Here is a 21,575-nt window from a genome sequence, read left to right as displayed (position 1 = left end):
ATTTTTCTCTTTCTAAGTAGCATTTTTGTTAGCTGAATTATAAACGTATCTTAATTGTAATCCCATCTAATAGTTGGATTTTTTCAAGTTATGTCTTGTTGTCTTCATAAATGCAGTCACTCTGCTTCTTTATTTATTTACTCATTTTTTTAATGTTTTGTTATTTAACCTGGTTAGGTTTGGCCTAACCGAAAATTCAATTTACAACCATTATAAAAAAAGAAAGTAACTGTGATTAGGCATCAATCTCTGTTGTTAATATTAGATTTATAAATAAGTAAATTTACAAGATTAATTTATTTATTATTATACTATTAATGTAATATGTAACTGTAATACATATTGGTATGCCTAAATTTTACTATTTTATGTCATTTTATTAAAAAAAATTCATCATTGTATTTTTGTTACCACATTAAGTCATCCATGTAAAAATTATTAATTTATCAGCATTCAATGTCCCAGTGCACTGAACTATATATGATTTTTTTTTGTAAATTATGCAAACTACGTTTTAAAATTGGCTGAAAAAATGAGTTTGGAATTGAATGTATGTAAAAAGTGTCGGTGGTTGATCTCTCTCTCATGCTGGCCAATGGATGATCAGATAGTTTTGTTTACAGTTTTTATTTATTTTTAAAAATGGTGCCAGATTATGGAAGTGATACAAAAAATGTTGTGGCTACAAAATTAAGCCCCAAAAATTAAATAGTTGTATAGAATAAATATTATGAAATAACAAATTTTGTTTGAAGTTTTTTGCTTTCTAATGATCATGTGTTAATGTCTTAGAATGAGATTTTCATTCTAAAATATTTATAAATGCATTATTAAGAGTACTAATACAAATTGTGTGAACAAATAGGTAGTATCAATGAATGATTGATCATATTACAATTTTACCTTGGTTCAATTTCTTTTTTAAAAATTGAATCCTAAAAAATTGGGTTACCTGGACATTCCTGGTATCTTGAAACTTTTATCTAAAATTTGCATATTGAGGTAAATGTGATGGATTATTATATTAATGTATTTGTTTTATTTTGTTTGTTATAGCCAATCTTTCATTTACATCATGTGGCTGTTGCATGGCATGGACTTCCCCAACATTACCTAAACTGAAGTTAGCAGAATCATGGCTTGTCATTGATGATGCACAAGGTTCATGGATTGGATCACTTATTGCAATAGGTGGATTGTGTGGCCCTCTCTTAGCAAGTAGACTACTCGATTTGATTGGTCGTAAATGGACATTAATCTGTGATGTTGTACTACTACTGTTTAGTTGGGCGATTGTAGCTTTACGTATTAATTTTTACATTTTACTATTTGGTCGGTTCCTATCAGGCATTGCTGTTGGTATTATATTTATGGCTCTTCCAGTGTACATAGCAGAAATATCTGATGTAAGTTTTTCAATATTCCTTGTAAAATGATAAGTTTTTTTACGAGTATGTATATATATATATATATATATATATAAATCACCTAATCACTTTACAGTTATTAAATTACTCATCTTTGAGTCCATTTTTGAATTATTATTATGATTATTGTTATTATTATTAAAATATTCTCTGTCACTAATGAAATGTTCCTACGTACTTTTTTCTGTGGCAGTGTTTTCAACCTGGGGTTTGCGGTGGTGTGAAAGCAGGGTCACAAGGTTAGCCTACAACTTTAGATGTAAACAGAAATGAAATAATTTTATGAGGAAAAAAGATCATTTAACATTTTACTTATGCTTATAAGTTTTGTCACATGTGGATCTATGTTATAAACACACACAAAAGCCAGTAATTGTTTTCAAATGATGAAAGATGATTCCTGTATTTAGTTTTTAGTGCAAACATAAGACGAAAACGTCTTTTCACAGAGATAAGATGTGGTGGTGAAAGAGATAAATATTTTCAATACCTCTGTGACTAAATTTACATTTTCACTTTGACAAGCTGCCAAAACGTATCTAAATCTTCAGAAATGAATTATAGTTGTAATGTTTTATAGGCAGACATTTTGATGAGCTGATTGTGAATCTCAGCTGTTAACTAAGCGGCTGCTACATCATTTTCACTAAATGGATTCAGCAACCATCTCTTTGAGAAATCATTCTATCTTCTAGCAAATACTCCGCCATCTGCATTTTTAGCTCGGACAAATGCATTTCCATACCATCCAAACAGATGAATAATAATGTCTTCTTCATCATCTGAATTTTTCTCAATATAGTTGGAAGGCACTGTATCAACATTTTTGCTGTGAAGGCGAATAATCCAGATATCAAGCTTCTTTTCTTAATGAAAGCATGAACTTTATTTGTCATTAATGAATGTTTCTATCGCGTTCTTGTAAATTCACATTCCAAGTTGTTCAAATGCAAAATACATCAGCTAAGCAAGCTAACAGCAACATATACTCATTATTCTGTAAAATCATTGAGAATGGTATTTGTTTATCCTGGAAAATTATTATTAATTCATCTTACAATTCCAATAATCGGGTTAGCTCTTTCCCCTGCGACAACCAAGAAGAGATTTTTTTTCTTTTTGCCTAGCAAATAGCCTATTCTATAATGGTTGAGTTTTAAGAAAATTATCCATTTTTATAGCTTTACAAAGAATTTGAGATTTTCTGGCATAATTTTTATGGTAAGAGCATGTCTGAAGGAAAGAGTGCATCGATTCCGCCCTTGGTATAAGACAGTCTTTTAATTTTTTAGAAACCCACGTTCTGTCCTGTTATTGCCTTTGCACCGTCACTACAAACGGCAATACGTTTTGTCCAATCTGTGTTTTAGTTTTTAATAGCTTCATAATAAAACATCAAAAGATGTCGTTCTGTTGCATGACCAGATATTGATTTGCAAAATAACATATTTTCTTTGATTGGAATTTTTTTTGGAAAATTCCAAGGGTTTGCTTTCGGAGGGGACTTGAAAACAAAAACACTGTGGCTTTCTACCCAATGAGGTGAAGTGAAACCATAATTTAAGTAACTGTCATTGTACAATCTTGTCTTTTTACCATTCGATTCTTTGACTATAGATGGCTCACTTCATTTTTACACAAATTTATCCATTTTGCATAAGGATTTAATTAAAAAAAAACAAAAAAAACTGTTACACCGTTTGACCACACATTAAAAAACCGAAACTTCAATTATTACGATTTTCAATGAATCTGTGCTTTTAAAAACTTAAGTAAAGGCACCAGACACACGATTTGCATTCAAAACTAAACTGATGTTCTCCAGTTCCTTATGATTCTTTTATACTGCTGAGAGCACAACCTGTTCAAATGTATCATATGAATGTTTGAACATGACTTCTCACCGTGAATATTATGCAAGCATACCAAATTACAAGAAGCATGTACACATCAAGTGTGAACCTGTAAATTGTTCATGTTTGTACACTTCATACATTCATGTTCATACCCGTTACTATCAATGCAGTTAAGTAATTTTAACTGGGTTTCAATGGGTTGGAGTTGTGAAATATTCATTATTTATTTATTTTTTTTTTACTTTTTGGGGTTGTGGAGCTAAAAAGGTTAAGAATCATGCTCTTTGAAAGTGACTAATATTTCTTTCATGTGACTGATGAAAAATTTTATAAATTTTTATTAAAATTTATAAATAAAATTAAAAAAAAAAAATTATATGTGAATTTACATATATGTAATATGTACATATATATATATATTAGATGTACTTGTAATATGTTACTGTTGATTGAAATTTCATGTATTGTAATGACAAAATGGAAGTTGATACATTATGTATAAAAAATACAAACATTTTTGGTAACTTAAAATTTCTGTAAATGAAATGTATAAAATTACTGTTGTGTGAAAGCATTATTTGTAATTAAATAAATAAATGTTTTAAAAGATTGTGTTAAAAAATTTTAACAATTTAAACAATTTATAGTAAAAATATTAGAACTACAATATTTATATTTTATCTAAAATTGTAATGGTCAGCTATTGGAGTTTAATCATAATTCAGCTTATAGAGGTTTGGTATAAATTTTTGCAGTCATTATCAATAAATGTATGCAATTAAAATAGTCTATTTCTTGTTTTATTATTTACATAATAGTATCATTAAACATTATTTCATGTGACACAATTATTTACAGTAATACACATGCCTTTTGATAAGATATTTTTATAAAGGTGTTTTTATTTTTTAATAGGATTTGTTTAAAATTAAAATTAACCTCAACAATATGAAAAGAAGTATTTAAAATGTCGCTATTACTTGCAGAACATTCAGTATATTAATATTTTAAATATGCTTACTCATTCATTGTTCTAAAAGATTTCTGTATGTGTATAAAATTTGTTTTGAAATTGCATGTTAGTTTTAACTATTCTTTTTATTGATATTTTAGTGTTTTGTGTAATCAGATATTTTTTGTGACTATGAACTGTAATTAATTTGTTTTGTAAATCTAAAAATCTGAAGTAATAAAAAACGTTGAGTGCTATGTATAAAGTCATGAATGTTAATTTCTAAGCTAGAAACTATTGTTGCAACAGATTACTTATTGTGATTTTAATAAAATATTTTTTTCTATATTAATTGTTTAAATGTACTGGATATGATAGATGAAATTGTCATGTTCAATTTTATTTGTATTATCTTAATGAAGAGAGTAAAGAAGAATAGAAGTTTAATTAGAACTGTGCTGATTAGAAGCTAACTGGTTGGAATGTATTATCATATGAGGTGAAGGGTTGGATAAAACTATGCTAAAGGATCAGTAGAAGTAAAAATTAAAGATGACCTAAAAGGAAATCAGAGGTATCAGGAACTGATAGCTTAGTTTTACTGGTTTCTCAAAACTAAGCTAAGTAGCTTAGTCCCAGCTAGTTTAGCTTGGAGTTGATGGAAATGGAGATCAATATTTTGCAAGGAAGTGCCTCAGGACAGATTTGCAGATTGCCAAGATTTGTAACAATAGTCACCTGGAATCAATGACAATATTGCATCCATATAGCCTTGTCTAGTTCCACCAATACATGAACAGCCATCATTTGATGTGGTCTTAGCTTAACTCTATTTGCAGCTGTTTGACATTCTGGTACTTTTTAGCAGCTCTTTGATTATGAGAGTTAATTCTCTTGAGACAGATGCCTTACTGACTTTCAGAGTAACTGCAGCAGCAGTTTCTTCTGAACATCATCACTAACCTCCAGTGGTTTAGATGGACAATGTTATTCTGTTTCACTCAGAAGATAACCAGTTCTTTCCAATTTGTGAACAGAATTGGGTACTTGTCTGGCCTAACACAAAAATCTACTTGGTAATGACCAAATTAGTTATCCTGTAATGTTTCACAATGAATAGATATTGGTCTAGTTTATATTGTATCTCCATATCTCCACTCACTATGATGACACTGTATTGAAACAATTGTGCAATGACAACATCGTTATAAATAATAAAGAGCAAACAGCTAATATGTGAGCAAATCTCATGTTTTACAAATGAAACGGTTGAATGAACAGCTATTGGTAATGAATTAATAAAGAAAATAATGAGTTTTATATGAATCACATGTGTATAAGATTGTGTATACTGAATTACTTTGTTAAATTATTTAACATTTTTTAAAATTATTTATTTAAAAAATAAAATGATAGCTAGTGATAATAAATAAATCCAGTACAATTCATATAATTATATAGCATGTGGGGAATTAGTTAATAGCTGAGGTTAGTGTAAATCGTTTTTTAAATGGGCTACTGAACAAGTCACTGTCTAAAATAACTGATATGGATTTCTGTAAACTAATTTCTATTCATCGTATCTTTCTGGCAGACGGAAATGATTCATCATAGCTAATAGCACCCCTCATTATAAGAAATTACATAAGAAGAAATTATATATAGAAAAATCCTTAGTGCAAAATGTGAAATGATTGGTTTAGAGAAAACTTAAAACATAAAACTGTATTAATGAATTAAAACTATGGCAAATCTATAATGGAAATGATATTAATCTGTTATAGAGGGTAGTGCCAAAAGTACATGGTAAACAATACACAATAAAGAAACACATAATCTGAGCATAATGTTTAATGGAATGAAATCTGTTTTATCATGTGCAAATTTTGGTGCATAGCATAAATATTAAAATCTGTTATTGGAAAATGACAAATTTGAGAGTATAAAAATTTTAAAAATGTGAAAGCTATAAACAATTTAAAGATCCTTATATGATTTTACTGTAATTTACATAGGTAATAATAATTTTGGTTTTAATTTTGAAATCTTTTGTGAATGGTTTCATAACCAGTTTTATTCATCAGTCATAGCATTTTAAATAGAAGAAGGGGTTGTTTCATAGAAGTAAGTTAAAGCCTGCTCTTGGCTAAAGATCCATTGTATTCTTCCCTTCAGAAATTCTTTTTTTTGTACTTCCTTCTAGTAAATTGTTTTTAATTCAAAAGGGGGATCAAGGGCATCCTTAAATTGTGACTACATATAACTATAGGGGCTTTTTTTTGATGAACAGACATTAATTAATTTGAAGAATTACAGTTAAAAAAATGCCTTATTCTGTTGTACTACAGGTTGGAAGAGCAACAACAGTCATTAATGCATGGAACAAATGCTGCCTTCATTAAATTTCAGTAAAATTTAAGAAGTTCGCTACAAATATATTTAAAAAGATTAAAGTACAGATTATGAATATATACATATTTGCAATTAATTAAATTAAATCAGCAATTGCGACTCCCTGCGGAGAAGGGGGTCCCTCCAAACAATTAATACCCCGTTGTGGCATATTCCTGCCAGCCTATGAAGCGTTAGCACCAAAAGGTCTTCAGTGGATGGTCTGATGGGGAGTTACATCAGGAGGACATGTTTTAAAAGCTTAGCCTCCTGCGGTTGGACCCAGAAACGGGTTCGAATGGGTTCAGAATGCTAATAAATTCATCCATAAAATATAAAATATAATAAAACTTAAAACTTAGACCCGTCATTATAAAAATACACCCTTAAACATGCCCGATTACAGAATCATACAGCAGCAAGGGACATTGTCCAGGCTCTGCGATTCGAAGGGAGAATTTGTGAAACTCCCGCTACTTTTGCATTCCATTCCATTCCAACATGAATATAAGAATGAATTAAAACTATGGGAAATCTATAACGGAAATGATATTAATCTGTAGTAGAGGGTGGTGCCAGAAGTACTTGGTAAACAATAAACAATAAAGAAACACATAATCTGAGCATAATGTTTAAATATAAGAATGAAATTATTTGAGAATAGTTGGATGCAGATAAAACTGAATCTGGTTACATCACTGCTTCTATAGTTCTGCATATAATCCAGGAGATTTCTAACAGTGAAAGAAAGAGGAAGAAATAAAAAAAATAAAATAAACCTTTGAATTAAAGTAATGTAAAACAACACATTAAACCTTCAAAATTTACAATTTGGTCTATCCTGGGCATACAATAAACTACCATGATCTACCCTAATGCGTTTATTATCCTTTTTCACCACCTACCTATTTTCCTTATCCTTGATCCCTTCTTTCCTATTATAAGTTGTATAGGTTTAACCCTTCTTGGTTCTCTTGGTGGGGATGTTGGGACATAAGAAACTGGTGCATCCTTCATATTCGAGTGTCTGATAGTGAGGCTACATATACCCAACTCAGTAACTCCTTTTTCTGTGTGGTGGTGTGGTGGCTGCACAAGAATTTTAGTGGTGGTAGTGGCTTTTGAGTAAACCTGGACTACCTAATTCCATTAAAATAAAGGTTACAAATATGAACAGTGTTTTTAGTAAATATCTATTTGTGTTGTTATAAATGAAGTGGGAGATATTAAAAAAATAAGTAAATTAAAATATTTGTAAAAATATTTAGCATACTGATTTTTCTTCTGTATTGCCAATTATTTTGCTTTCAGTTTTTCGTATTTATTTTATATATATTTGTTTTATTTATTTTCAACCTAATTAAGATAATTTTATTTTTAATAGCTAGCTAGTTTTTTTTTTGTTTTTTATTTTAATATTATTAGATGATTTTTGCTGGGAAAAAAAAATTGTCTATTTTTTGCAAGACAAACTGATGATATATATATATATTTATTTATTTATTTATTTTTCTAATGTGTATGTTGCAATTTATTCAACTAGTGTACTACAAGCAACTGCAAGCAATGCAGTCCAATTAGGATGATATGTGTGGCATATAAATGATGTGTTGTCTTGTACAGACTCAGGTGGACCATTTGTTAGATGTGGTTAATTGAACCCCAACCACCAATGTACAGGTAACCACTGTCTGGTATTCAAATCTGAAGAAAAGCAGTAAGATTTATACTTCAGAACCTTCAATTTTGAAAATCAGCTGTTAAACAACTGATTTACAATGAGTTAACTACTAGACCGAGCTTGGAGGGCTATTTTATATGATAAAACAATTATTAAAATTTTATGCTAATTCATAATGCATTTTATGAAAATATAATAGTTCAGATGACATTATTTATATTTTTATAAATGACAGTTTTTATATAGATTTTTTTTGGTGCCTTATAAGCCCAGTTACTGTTTGCAACTTGGACTTGTTCAGATCAGGCTGACCCTAATGATGTTAATTGGATTTTATCTGCCAAAGTGCATCAGTAACAAGCATCCAACTTTCTTTAATGATATTTGTGATTAAGAAATGAACTGATGCTCGTACAATTACAATCTATTAACCTGAATGAGTATATCCCATCTTGCCAACCCATTCATATTCCATCAAGTGTTATTGTTTATATTTTGTTTAAGTGTATTCATGTAAACTGTATTTTGGATAAGTATTAAATTCATATATAAAATTGCATGTTTTGTGTAATTCTATTTTTTGTTGTAGGTTGAAACAAGAGGCTCTTTAGGTTCATTAAATGAGTTATTCATAGCAGCTGGATTTTTCTTTGAATATCTTGTCGGTACTCCTGCTTCATACCTACAACTTATTGCTGCTTCTGCAATAATACCCATTCTCTTCTTAATAATATTCTATCATATGCCTGACTCTCCTCATTATTTAATGGCTAAAGGACGGAAAGATGAGGCTATTGATGCTATTAAATGGTTAAGAATGTATCAGTATGATAATGCTGCAGAGAAGGAATCACAGGATATACAGGTAATTCTATTTTATATTTGTTTTGATGATTTATTATATTTAATGCAGTAATATATCATGAGCTTATATGAGGATTATATGAAAGTAACACTGATCAAGTATGTCTATTCCTTCTTGGCTAGCCTTATTCACATGTTTATTGACTGTGAGAATTTAAATTTTTTATGTCATAATTTTTATTTTTTTACACTTACATTATCTGTGTATCTTAAAATAAATAAGAACATAGAGAATGCAAATTGGAGTCTATGATTCAATTTTTTAATGCAAGAAATATGTGACTGCGATATTCATCATCATATCAGGTAAGTTTATGGAGATATGTGTGATGGATGAATTATCACTGTAGCGATGGTATTGAAATTTTATTGAAATGGAAAGAGAAAATGTCTATGATGATGAACAAACTGGTAACCTGTTTGTTTAACGTAGTCATTGCATTGTCATCTGTCATTACAGATGTTTTGGTCTGTTGTATTGACAAATTCGTCAAGCAGAATTAGCAAGTCTAACTGAAATTAGTAATTTTTTTCATTTTGTTTCTTACACCATTATCTCTGAAATTGTCACTATTCATCTCAAGTGCAGAAAAATGAGTGCTATATAGTTTCCTTGAATGCTTAAGTCCTTAACATTAAAAAAAAATTAATGCTTGAAACATTAAGTGGGAAATTGTTTATTTCTATTCTATTGTCCTAACTTGGTCCCTAGTGACTATCATCTACTGATCAAACTGAATGATCTTTGGGAACAAAGCATTTTGAAATTGATGAAGACTAAGAAAACTATGACTGCTTACCTTAATAAGCTCATTAATGGTTCATTAGGTATTCAGTCAGTTAATTGCTCAAGAATATGATGTGAGAATGCAAAAACTTAATGGACGGTACAAGTGTTTAAATATACATGTTGGTTATATTGAAAACTAGCTGAAAGATAACTAATGTTAAATAGAAAGTTTGGTCAAAAATGTTTGTTGACTATTCTGTTATCATAAAATAGGTACTACTTAGGTACTACTTTCCAGATTACCTCTGTATATTATGGTGCATATGGGTTTGTCATTCTCTAATCCATCTTTCTATCAAAGAAACTTATGTCATGTAAAAAAAGTGAATTAAATGTGAAAAGCCGCTTTGCAAAACCTGCTTTGTGTAAAAACTAACTTTACTAAGTAAATCCAAAAAAAAAAACATTGAAAGATTGATATAGACTTCAGTCTCTGATATTTTTTTTTTTTATGAGGTTTTCTCTGGAACATTTTTATATGCATTTATATTAAATGTATATGTATATAAAAAATTGGACTGGAAATGTTGTAACTATGAGAGTGTTATTTAGTTATTACTTTAATATCTACATTAATAGATTAATGTTATTTTAGGAGTTGATTATTTAGCTGAGTTTTTGTTTTGTTATAGGGTCTTTTAGATGACACAAAAAATCAACAATCAAATGTATTTGAATTGTTCAGAGTTAAAGGCAACAGGCGTGCATTGTTGATAGTTTTTGGATTGATATTCTTCCAGCAGTTTACTGGTATTAATGTAATTCAGTTTTATACACAGTCTATTTTTGATAAAGCTGGTGATAATTTGCCGAAAGGTATTGCCCCAATCATGGTTGGTTTAACGCAGTTTATGTCATCTCTTGTGACTCCTTTTGTTGCTCGCAAATGGGGTTTGAAAATACCATTGTTGGTATCTGCACTGGGTACCGCTGCATCTCAGGTAATTTAAAAAAAAATTTATTTTAAATTATAATGTATGTATTAGAATAACAAGAAAATTTTAGTGATAATATGATGTTTGTACTGAACAGACGTGAAATTGTGCAAATGAAGAGATAATCGCTACAAAAATATTTTCTATTTGTCTAAATCACAAAAAACTCAAACAGCAGGATAATGTTTCATGAAGAAATAGCACTATTTTTTACCTTTTATAATCAGAAATTACACTTTCTGATTTCTGGGAATTTTATGATCCTTCAGAATCTGAAATGGCATTACAAAATTTGTTTTTTTTTGTGGCTTGATGATATTGCCACATAAGCTTAAAACTTGTGTGTGGAATGTGAAAATGGAATTTTGTAGCTTATGAAAAATGCCATGCCTGACAGGTTTGAACCCAGGACTTCTGGATGAAAGGTCGAGATGCTACCAGACCTCCTCGAAAATTGGCAGATTAGGTGTAAAGAACATACCATATCACATTTTATTTTAATGTTAAGGGATATAGAATAAACATTGACATACACAATATTGACATTCTGAATTTGAGGGCAGTATAAATAAATATCTGATATGTATCAGTTAATTTTATTTTATTTGATAGTGAAAACATTTTTTGGTTCAGTCTCTTTAAAATATCTAATGAAAAATTGAAATCATATAATCAATCTTTAATATTCATGATTGCATGAAAATGATGTAAAATTAAATGATATTAATTTTAATCTTAATTTTAGATTATGAGTATGTTTTTCTATAATTAATTTCCCTGTTGCATCACAAATGTAAGAAGAGAATGATGATGCTTATTTTTATGGGTATGAATATAATTAAAAGTGAGTGATCATGTTTGTTCAATTTTAATAAATAAAATACTCAAATGTTGTCAGGAATGCCTTCTGCTGGTAATAAGTTTATGTCTGTTACACCAGCAGTGTATTCTTATACCATTGACGAAGTCAGTGTAGAAAAAAACATTAAAAAAACCAAGAAATTAAAATTATGTTACTAAATCTTAAAAAAAAGTTTATATTAAACTATATAATAAAATATCATTATCTTATCTATTAATATAAAATTACTTGCTCTCAAAATGTAAGGAATTGTCCTCCAAAAAGTTCTTTCAGAGATAATTTTGTAGTTTTAATTTCCTAATCTATCCTGATAGTTGATTTTACATATCTTTTACTTGCTTTCCTTACCCTTGACTATTTTTTCTCCTCCTGTTATTGATATTGTGGTATCAGCTTGGAGGTGGGAGGCTGTCTGTGGATTGATTTCTATTTCCTGTTTGGTAAAGCTTTTAGTAACTTATTTAATATGCTGAAAGTTTATTTGTTTCAGAAAATACTGGTTTTGTGCTGTTAATTTATTGCAAAAGTGAAAAATTTACAGAATAATAAATGCATTAGATAACACTACAAAATCATATCCTTGTGCTTCTAATTCCATAATATGTGAACTTTATTCCAGCCAAAACCAATAAATTGTGTATCATATTCAAACAAATTCCTACAGATTGGTGTATCATATTCTGGATTATCTTTGCACAACTGCACATGTATCACAATCTGGTTTCCAAAGGACCCTGTCGGTTTGGATACTAAACAACTAAAATTTAACAAATGTAAATTTACTAAAATCAACTAAATTTAACAGAACAACAGATTTCATATCAGTATATTATATATAAGTGCTGTTTTATTGTTTACTAAAGGTATTTCCTAATAAATTTGAGGATTACATTAATAGTAGCGTTCCAGTTGCAATTACACCTATGGGGCCATACAGGGGTTATAGTTACTCATCTCTGAAAACATATCTTGGGAATAATTTCATACACTTAATTACTCTGTTTAGGTTACTACTGTAATTTTTTAATTGTGTATTTAGGTTACTTACGTTTCACCTAAAAAAATCATGCTTCATCATGTTGGTCTACAAATATATTTGTTAACGAAAGTTAATTGTTTTAATGAAAAGAAAGAGTAGGTTTTTATGAAAACCTTTTAATGAAAGAGTAGGTTCTAATTTGACTAATGCTTTTTTTGTATTTAAAAAAATTTTTATTATGTTTAATTTGGGTGATCCTTTTTTGTCTAGTAAAGGAAGTTCTTTAGGTGGGCTGCCATTGTAACATTTATTTAGATAACTTAAGTGGCAATCTTTAAAATGGAAAATGAAATTGTCTCCATAACCAGTTTCATGGTATTTATCATTTCTTGTTTTAATAAATAAGGCATTGCATTATTTATTTATTTTCTCCCATAACAGCTTGTTGTTATGGAACAGAAAGAGAGCTTCTCTTTCTGTTTAACTTCTGGAACTACCGTAAGGTATTATTTCAGAGGATGAGTGATATTCAATGTATAAATGTAAATGAAGTGCAGTCTTGTACAATCCCAGGTTGACCATTCCTGAGATATGTGGTTAATTGAAACCCAACAGGCTGATGACTAGTTTCAGTTAGCTTCAGATATTTAAATATCTATCATAAAAATACCATTGATACTGAACAGTATTGAAATTGTGAATTAAAAGCAAAGATGCATTACCTGTCTGCAAAGAGTTTATCAGTGTGGTAGAATGACTGTTCCAGAGTGGTTTGCTTTTTACCATTGACCAGTAAACTATTTCTTTCTTTAAATAAATAATACAGAAAAGATTATATTTATTTTTAAAGAAAATATAGTGGCGTATTGGAATTTAGATACTGAATATAACATTTGATGTGTTTTTTACCTTTTATTTTTTTGTTACATTTTACCGTGAAAATTGTAGTGAGTAAGTCTTACTTAAAATTTAAGAATTGAAATTGAGATATTTTTCTGGTCATTACTTTTAATGAGTAAGTGCAAGAAATAAATTACTGCCAAAAATATGTGCTATTAATTATGCTAATGAATTTATGGCTTGTTATAATTTAATGTTTGTTCAGTTTGTAAGAAATTAATATTATTTCTCTTTTTTTGTTGATAGGGTGTATTGGGTATATATTTTTACATGGATAGTAGTGGAACAGAAATAGCACCTATAGTGAAGTTTATACCTCTTATCAGCCTTGTACTGTTTACATTCTTCTTTTGCTTAGGTATGAATGAATTTATGGTTATATTATTGATACCTTCTTTTAATATTTTTCTGCTGCTTTTCTTTGCTGATGGTTGAAACATGTTATTACACCAAGACACTAGTCTTGTGGTTATTATTATTCACATTAATATATATATATATATTTTTTTTATTATTAATTCAGTAATAATTATTAGTCATGTTAATGGATATGATGTGAAATATTTGTTTATATTTGTATGTATTGCTTTTCCTATTAACTAAACTGCATTACCTTTTTCTATTAACTAAATCATTTTGTGATGTTTAAAGTATGTAAATTTCATATTATTGTTAACTAATATTAATTTTTTTAGATAATGAAAATTATATCAATTTAAATTACAATTTAGTCAATTTTATACTACGAAGGTAATTAATAAGTAGCATGTGAATTGACAATGTAATTTACAGGCTAGCATATTGTCATAGTGGATGCAATATCATAATCTATAATGGATAATGGATTTTACATACATATATGATACACAAATGTTCCTACGAACTCGTATTAAATGCATAACTAAACTTACCTCATCCTTGTTCATTTTGGGCATTTTTACCAAACTGTTTTTGGTGATTTTTTATCTTTTAAGAAATAGGTATTTTAGTCAGGATTTGTAATTCCTTAAAAATTACAATTGAATATAGACAGACTAAGAAAGTTTATTGGGCTTTTAAAAGTTTCTTAATAGTTGGGGATAAAATAGCATTAAAATATTTTCTTTTAAAATATCTGTTGTGAGGAAAATACTGTAACAACCAAATTCTAAAGTGGTCCTTCTGGCTAGATTTTTGTTCTGATGTTGCTCATAAGGCAAGACTTCGTACAATCACTTTATTATGAGAGTTATTTTTAACTCACTCTGACATGTTATATCTTTTACAATTTGCCCTTTCACAAAAGGGCAGAAAACTTGAAACTTGTCTTCCTACATGTATTATATTTTTACTTTTTGTGTAATACATGTACAAAAAAAAAAAGTTGGCATATAATCACAAAACCTCACTCAAATTTTGATAATTTTGCATGGGTGTTTTTTTCTGAATGTAGGGCATTTTTTTTTAATATGAAAGAAAATTTTTAATATTACTCTTTCAATTATTAAAAGTTTAAATCAATCAGGTGGGGATTTATGTAGTAGGGTTTATAGGAATTTAAAATTCTTTTAATGCTAGTGATAGGGGGATGGTTCTGATCCTATATACATAGAATCAATTCCAAATTTTTTAGGGTGTGTGATAAATAATTTTCTTATTGATTATTTTTTTTATTACATAACTAATCATATTGTCAGAAAGCGATACCAAAAATAGGGTTGGGAGTATTATAAATTAAAGTAAAATAAATAAATATATAATAGTAAATAAGTAAAAGTAATAAAATAAATACATATAGCCTACAGAAGTCAGAAATAAGTAAACTTTAAAATAGTGTAGTAGGAATTTTTGATACTACATCAGTACTTCTTGAGATTACATGGACAAACATAACTTTATGCCTTTAATAATAGTATAGTATTTTTAATTGTAGATTCAGATATATATATATATATTTTAAATAACTCATTCCTTGATGAAACAGCTATTATGTTTTTTTTTAAATGACATAAGTGGAATACTGTTTAACTAAAACACTCAAAATGGGTGAGGGCAATGTGAAAAAATTATTGTATAAAGAAAAAAATAAAAGTAACATTTTTTTATTGTTTTAATTCATGTAGGGTTAATGGTTATATTAAACAGACAAAAAATTTGTAAAACGTATGCCCTACTATATGTATAATGAAAAAAAAACCCATAATAGGGCATATTTTTTAGTTTTTTTTGCCTGTTTTACACTACCATTAAGCTTAGTTAGTTAGATTAAATGCAATAAAAAAAAATGCTACTTTTCTTTTTCTTTAGCTTAGTGAGAAAAAATGTAAGTTTTAGATGCTTAAATCTAGTAAATTTTGTGTAATACATATAATCTTGTTTTATTATTTACATAATAATACTAAACAATCATTAAGCTGCAAGATATTGTACATATATCAAGTAGTTCAAACATAGCAGTAAATTGTACTTATTATTAATATATGTTTTACTTATCTTGTGTCTAGTTTTCTGATAAAAAGGTAGTAAAAAATTTAATTTTATTACTGTTAAAGTAATTTTTTAAATATTGCAGGTTTGGGTCCATTACCTTGGGCTGTTGTCGGTGAAATGTTTCCTGCAAATGTAAAAGCATTATCTTCATCTTTAGCCAGTTCATTTTGTTTCACATTGACATTCATCATAACAAAATTTTTCACTAATGTATCAGATGAGCTCGGCACACATACTGCATTCTGGGTATTTTCTGCTTGCTGTTTTGTTGGTCTTATTTTCATAGCATTAACCATTCCTGATACAAGGGGCATGACGCTACAAGACATTCAAGATGTTATGAACGGTAGAGTGAGACGAAGCATGAGTGTTCAGATGGTTAATGCTAATCGACGAGTGACTGAAACAGGTTCAATGATACAAATGATTATGCGATCTGGTATTTTGGTTGAACAGCCTGAAGCTACCATAACCAGAAATTTGTTAGCCAATGATGAATATTCTACGGTTATGATTACTGAACATAAATGTTAAGTGATTTCTTATAGGAAGAGTATTAAATTAAATACTCTATTCTGTATAAAATTGTATTTATTGTATTTAATACTCTGTTGTATTTATGCAGTGAACAATTTTTATATAGTGGGTGAATGTTGTGTATTGCAAGTTACCACAAATGAGTATAAAAACCATGACATTCCAAAATATGTTAAATGTTTTAGTTTGTGTGTCTTTGTTGTGGTGCTGAGAAACTTTACGAGTGGTGTATTTTTTATACAATAATTCAATTTAACAAAAAAAGACCTTGTATTAGTGTGTGATTTATAAACTATCATTATATTAATAGCATTTTTTATGTACAATTTTTATTAATGAATAAAATGCCTTACTTTTTATATATGTTTCTGGTGCAACATAAATTTACACAGTGTAGTTTCTGTTGAATATATTGTATTACAATTAATCATTTTAATTGTTGCATATATTTTTGCAGTTAATAAATATTGATAATAATTGTTCTTCATATATTTAGGAATTATTATTTAATTTCTTCTGTTTGTTATTTTTGTGTATGCTTTATATAAAATGTTTCATTATCTATAAATTTATTTGTTTTGTGAAAAATTAAAATTAGTTAATTTTTATTACTTGTATTACAAACGATCACAATTAATAATATTGTATTTTTCATGTTTTTATTTATCATTTTATAATAAATGATATTTATAGATAATATTTCTTGTTTTAATATGTTGTACCTAATCATTTTATTTTAATTTGTATTGTAGCCTTAATATAAAAAAATCATAGACTGTGATAAATTCTAAACTTCTAAAATAATATTTAACATATTATTTATTTATTATCTTTGTAATATATTTAATTATGGCTGCCTTAATTGTTTGAATATTTTTTTTTTGATCCATTATGTGATTGTCACATGTTTGTAGAAACTATAGTTTACATTATTTATTTAATATAAACCAAGTTGATATTATTTATTGTAATTAATAAATAATAATATATAATGTATTAACACATTTAAATTCACATTTTCGTATACTTATTTATTTAAAATATTGTGATATTAATTACTTAATAGATGTTTATTCATAAACATTACTTAGTATAGTTCTGAAGACAAAATTTCATTAGTATAAAATTTATTTTTATTATTGTTATTAAATATATTTATTACTGTAATTTTTCTGCAAGAATTTTCTGGTAAATAAAAATTTAAATTTTTATAAAGTTATATTAGAATTAATATAAAGTGTTTTTAATGTCAGTCGGTGGAAACAATAGTTTATTTTTATAGGAAATTGTGTTAATGGTTTGTTTCCAAAATTCAAATTAATATTTTGCCATTTGTGCCTTTTTAAAATTTTGTGATTACCAAGACACTATGTTTGAATTCCATTGTATCCTTTTGGAAAAATTGGAATACTGTGAGTAATTATTTATTTTTAATATATTCTATTAAATAATTATTTATTATTCTATTCATTGTTTTTATTTCCTTTCTTCGTTCTTGAAAAATTATTCCATTATTTATTCTCTATTCTATTATTTATTCTCTACGGAGTTTAGTGTATCTCTGTTAGAAGCTACCAAAAACCATTTTCTTCTAGGTGTGTATTAACCCTTTCAGATTCAAACCAGAAGTGTAAAAGTAACTATCTATGCTGGCTTTGTTGGTGTGATGCAGTTTTTTTTTAGATATTACTTCCCACCTCTTATTCATTACTGTTTATAATGAAATTGTGAACAAATTCCTGAATTATAATACTGTTACCTAAAAACTATGCTTTATTGCGATATAAAAATTTTTGAGGGAATAAGAAACTAGTTGGAATTTATTTTATTTATTCATTATTTCTCTTCTCCTTCTTTTACATAATTTCATGGCTACGTTACATTTTCATACAAAAAAATTCTTATGTCAACTTGATTGTTAATTGTACTTAAAAACTAGTTACATTATTAAAGTTTCTAATATATCTAGTTCTGACACAATTTGTGGTTACAGTTTATTTAAAGGTGAAGAGACATTAGCTACTCCCTAGAAAAACCTGTATAGGAATTACCATCACATTATTTTTAATTGCATTAATAAAAAAAAGGCACTGTGCCTATGACAAAAGTAAATAAAATTAATACTTATTACTTACAATAAGAATTAACAATCCAACCTATGTCAATAAACCTTGATACCATCAGAATTGCATAACAATAGGAGACGTTTTGAGTATTTTAACACTTCAGAGTACCAAACAAAGTCTTTGTACAACAATTTTATGAAAATTTTCTTACAACATTTTGAAAACTTGTAATTAATGATATTTTAAACAAGCATCAAAGACTGTTATGGATTAGGTATGTGGACAATTTGGTCATATACAATACAGCTGCAAATGACAAACATGACTATTTTAAATTACTTAATAGCTTTAATAATAACTTAAAATTCACATTTGAAATTGAAATTAACAGGAAAATGCTTTTTGGACATTGAAATTGAAATAAACGGCAATAACATTTAGAAAATATAGAAATTTAAATGTGCTAAAATTTTTATTTTGTTTTACAAACAGGGTGTTTATAAAAGCCATTTCAAGAATTCAGGGAGTGGTCCCCATATCAAAATATAGAAAAAAAACTTTTTATTAACATATCTGCCATTTTGTATTTTTAACATAAAAATTTATTTCTCAGGAATGGTTAATCATATTGAGCTAAAATTTTGTATACTGCTAGAGTTGCTTGCTTAGGGGAACCTGATCTCTCAATCCATTTCAAAATGGTAGCCATGTAAATTTTTTAATTTTTAATATCTTTGCAACTGCTAGTTTATTTAAATGCTGTCATTACAAAAAAAAAAAGAAAAGTTATGCATTTTATGACAAAGAAAATGACATCTTTTTTATTCAAATCTGTTCATAAATAACAAAGTTTTGGCAAAAATTCTGAAAGTGAGTAATTAGATTAAAAAAACAGTTTTCATTTCCTCCTGAATAAAATTAAATAATTAATGTTAATGTTGTCATGTATTAAATTACAATAATTTAATAATATTGAAAATATTACAATAAAATACAATTTTTGTTATAACTTAACATTTAAATAAACCAGAGGTTGCAAAGTTTAGATGGCCACCATTTTGCAATGAATTAAGACATAAGATTCGTTTTTTTTAATACAAGTATAAACCTTTACGTATCGTAGAACTATATAAAATTTCAGCTTAACCATTTTTGAGAAATTTTTTTATCTTGAAAATACCAAATGGCATATTGCCAGTAAACTAAGTGTTTCTGGACATATGTGGATATAAAGTTTTTTCTTTATTGTTTTTCCCCTCTGATGTAGGGGAATTATTAAAATGTTTTTTGTAATCAATCTGTATATGTTTCAGATTACTCTATTAAACATTAATGAATGATAATGTTACTCTGGTATTATGATAAATACATTAAATTGTGTTCTTTACTTACTGAATGTAGTGTATTTAATTTTTTTTTGTTACTGGTACCTCGCACTTTTAAATAACACTATGTGTTCATCCTCCCTTTAGTCTTAAGTTATTTTTTTTTGCTAATTTTACAGAGTACAGAATAATATAATTGTGAGTTAAGAGTAAATAATTGCATACACTGTACTTTAAACATAAAGTAATTTGTTAAAATGAAGTAAATTTATAAAATACTAATTTAAATAAAAATAAGATGTCAGATTGAAAATTTGATAAAAATCAATTTGTTGTGAGTAAAACTTATAGAAAAAACACATTAAACTTTTCTATAAAGTAAGATTATAATCTGAAGAAGTTTATACACTGCAGTACTGAAAAACGTACTCTAACAAAATACTAAAAAAAATTACAATAATTACAACAAAAAAGTGACATGAGTACTCTTTTTTACTAAATCAATTTTACCCCTTGTACTATATGTGACTTGCTTCTTTTACTTTATTTAAATTATTGGTTCATCGTAATCAATATTTGTCAGAATGTCAAAGTTAATATTTTATTTATAAAACCAATAAAATAATAGTTGCTGATGGGGCTTTTTGAAAGCTCTACAAGCTACTATTTGAGTCAGTTGAAATATCAAGAAAAATTGATGAGTTGTGTGATTGATGAAGCCTAATGAGAAAATCACATGTTTCATTTTTTAATGTGTCTTAAAACTAAAAACTTATGCAAACCTTTCTGATTTCCACTTTATTGTTGTTCCCTATCATTATGCTATTTAACAACCATCTTCATTATGCAGATAAAAACAACCAGAATTTATTTGATTTATTTTGGACTCTTAAGGCCTTACAGGCACCTATAAATACAAAATAAAATCTATTTTATTATAAATATAAAAATAAAGAAAATATAAATTATTAAAAAAATATGGATACAAGTTTTCATAAAAAATATGCAGAATCGGAATTTTTTAATTTTCCAGCCTGTGTAAGTCCAATTGTCACAATTTCTTTTTTCTTGTCCCTACGTATGCTTACATTGGTAGATACTTAGTTTATTATTGGCTGTCGAATAATTATTATTGGCATGTATTTTGGTGTGGTCGGTGATTTTTAACTTGTGGAAAAATGGAACAAAGGATTTGCATTAAATTTTTGCTTTAAGAATGGAAGTGCAGCACCGCATTGGGAATGTTTAATGTTGCTTCTGGTGATTCTTCTATTAATAAAATAAGCTTACACGAGGTGCAAACATTTCCAAACGAGCCTTGAAGACGAAGATGAAGAATGCCTTGGACATCCCAGTATATCAACAACCGATGACAACATCGAAAAAATGAAGAAAATGGACAATCATTATCAGAGAGTCAATAAGGAATATTACTTGGAAGTTCTACGTTGTTTGCGTGAAGAAATCTGAAAAAACTCCTGGGGATTTGTGGTGAAACAATTCATGGCCATTACATCACGATAATGCACCTATTCACAATT

At 27.8% G+C, this 21,575-nt stretch overlaps 1 protein-coding gene across 1 annotated transcript in view; it reads left to right on the top strand.

The window, feature by feature from the left end:
• The window catches only part of LOC142329552 (facilitated trehalose transporter Tret1-like), a 66,276-nt gene extending 48,167 nt beyond the window's left edge, over positions 1-18,109 (top strand). The window contains exons 2-6 of the mRNA XM_075374226.1: positions 1,057-1,406; positions 8,897-9,172; positions 10,594-10,902; positions 13,884-13,995; positions 16,189-18,109. Of these exons, the coding sequence (XP_075230341.1) occupies positions 1,057-1,406; positions 8,897-9,172; positions 10,594-10,902; positions 13,884-13,995; positions 16,189-16,640 (1,499 nt within the window). The 3' untranslated portion in view covers positions 16,641-18,109. The remainder of the gene's footprint in view (positions 1-1,056; positions 1,407-8,896; positions 9,173-10,593; positions 10,903-13,883; positions 13,996-16,188) is intronic.
• Positions 18,110-21,575: the final 3,466 nt, after the last annotated feature.

Source organism: Lycorma delicatula, chromosome 1, assembly GCF_047948215.1.
Source record: "Lycorma delicatula isolate Av1 chromosome 1, ASM4794821v1, whole genome shotgun sequence".
NCBI lineage: Eukaryota > Metazoa > Arthropoda > Insecta > Hemiptera > Fulgoridae > Lycorma > Lycorma delicatula.
Note: the sequence above shows the minus strand (reverse complement) of the source record. Positions and strands in the feature narration are given on the sequence as shown.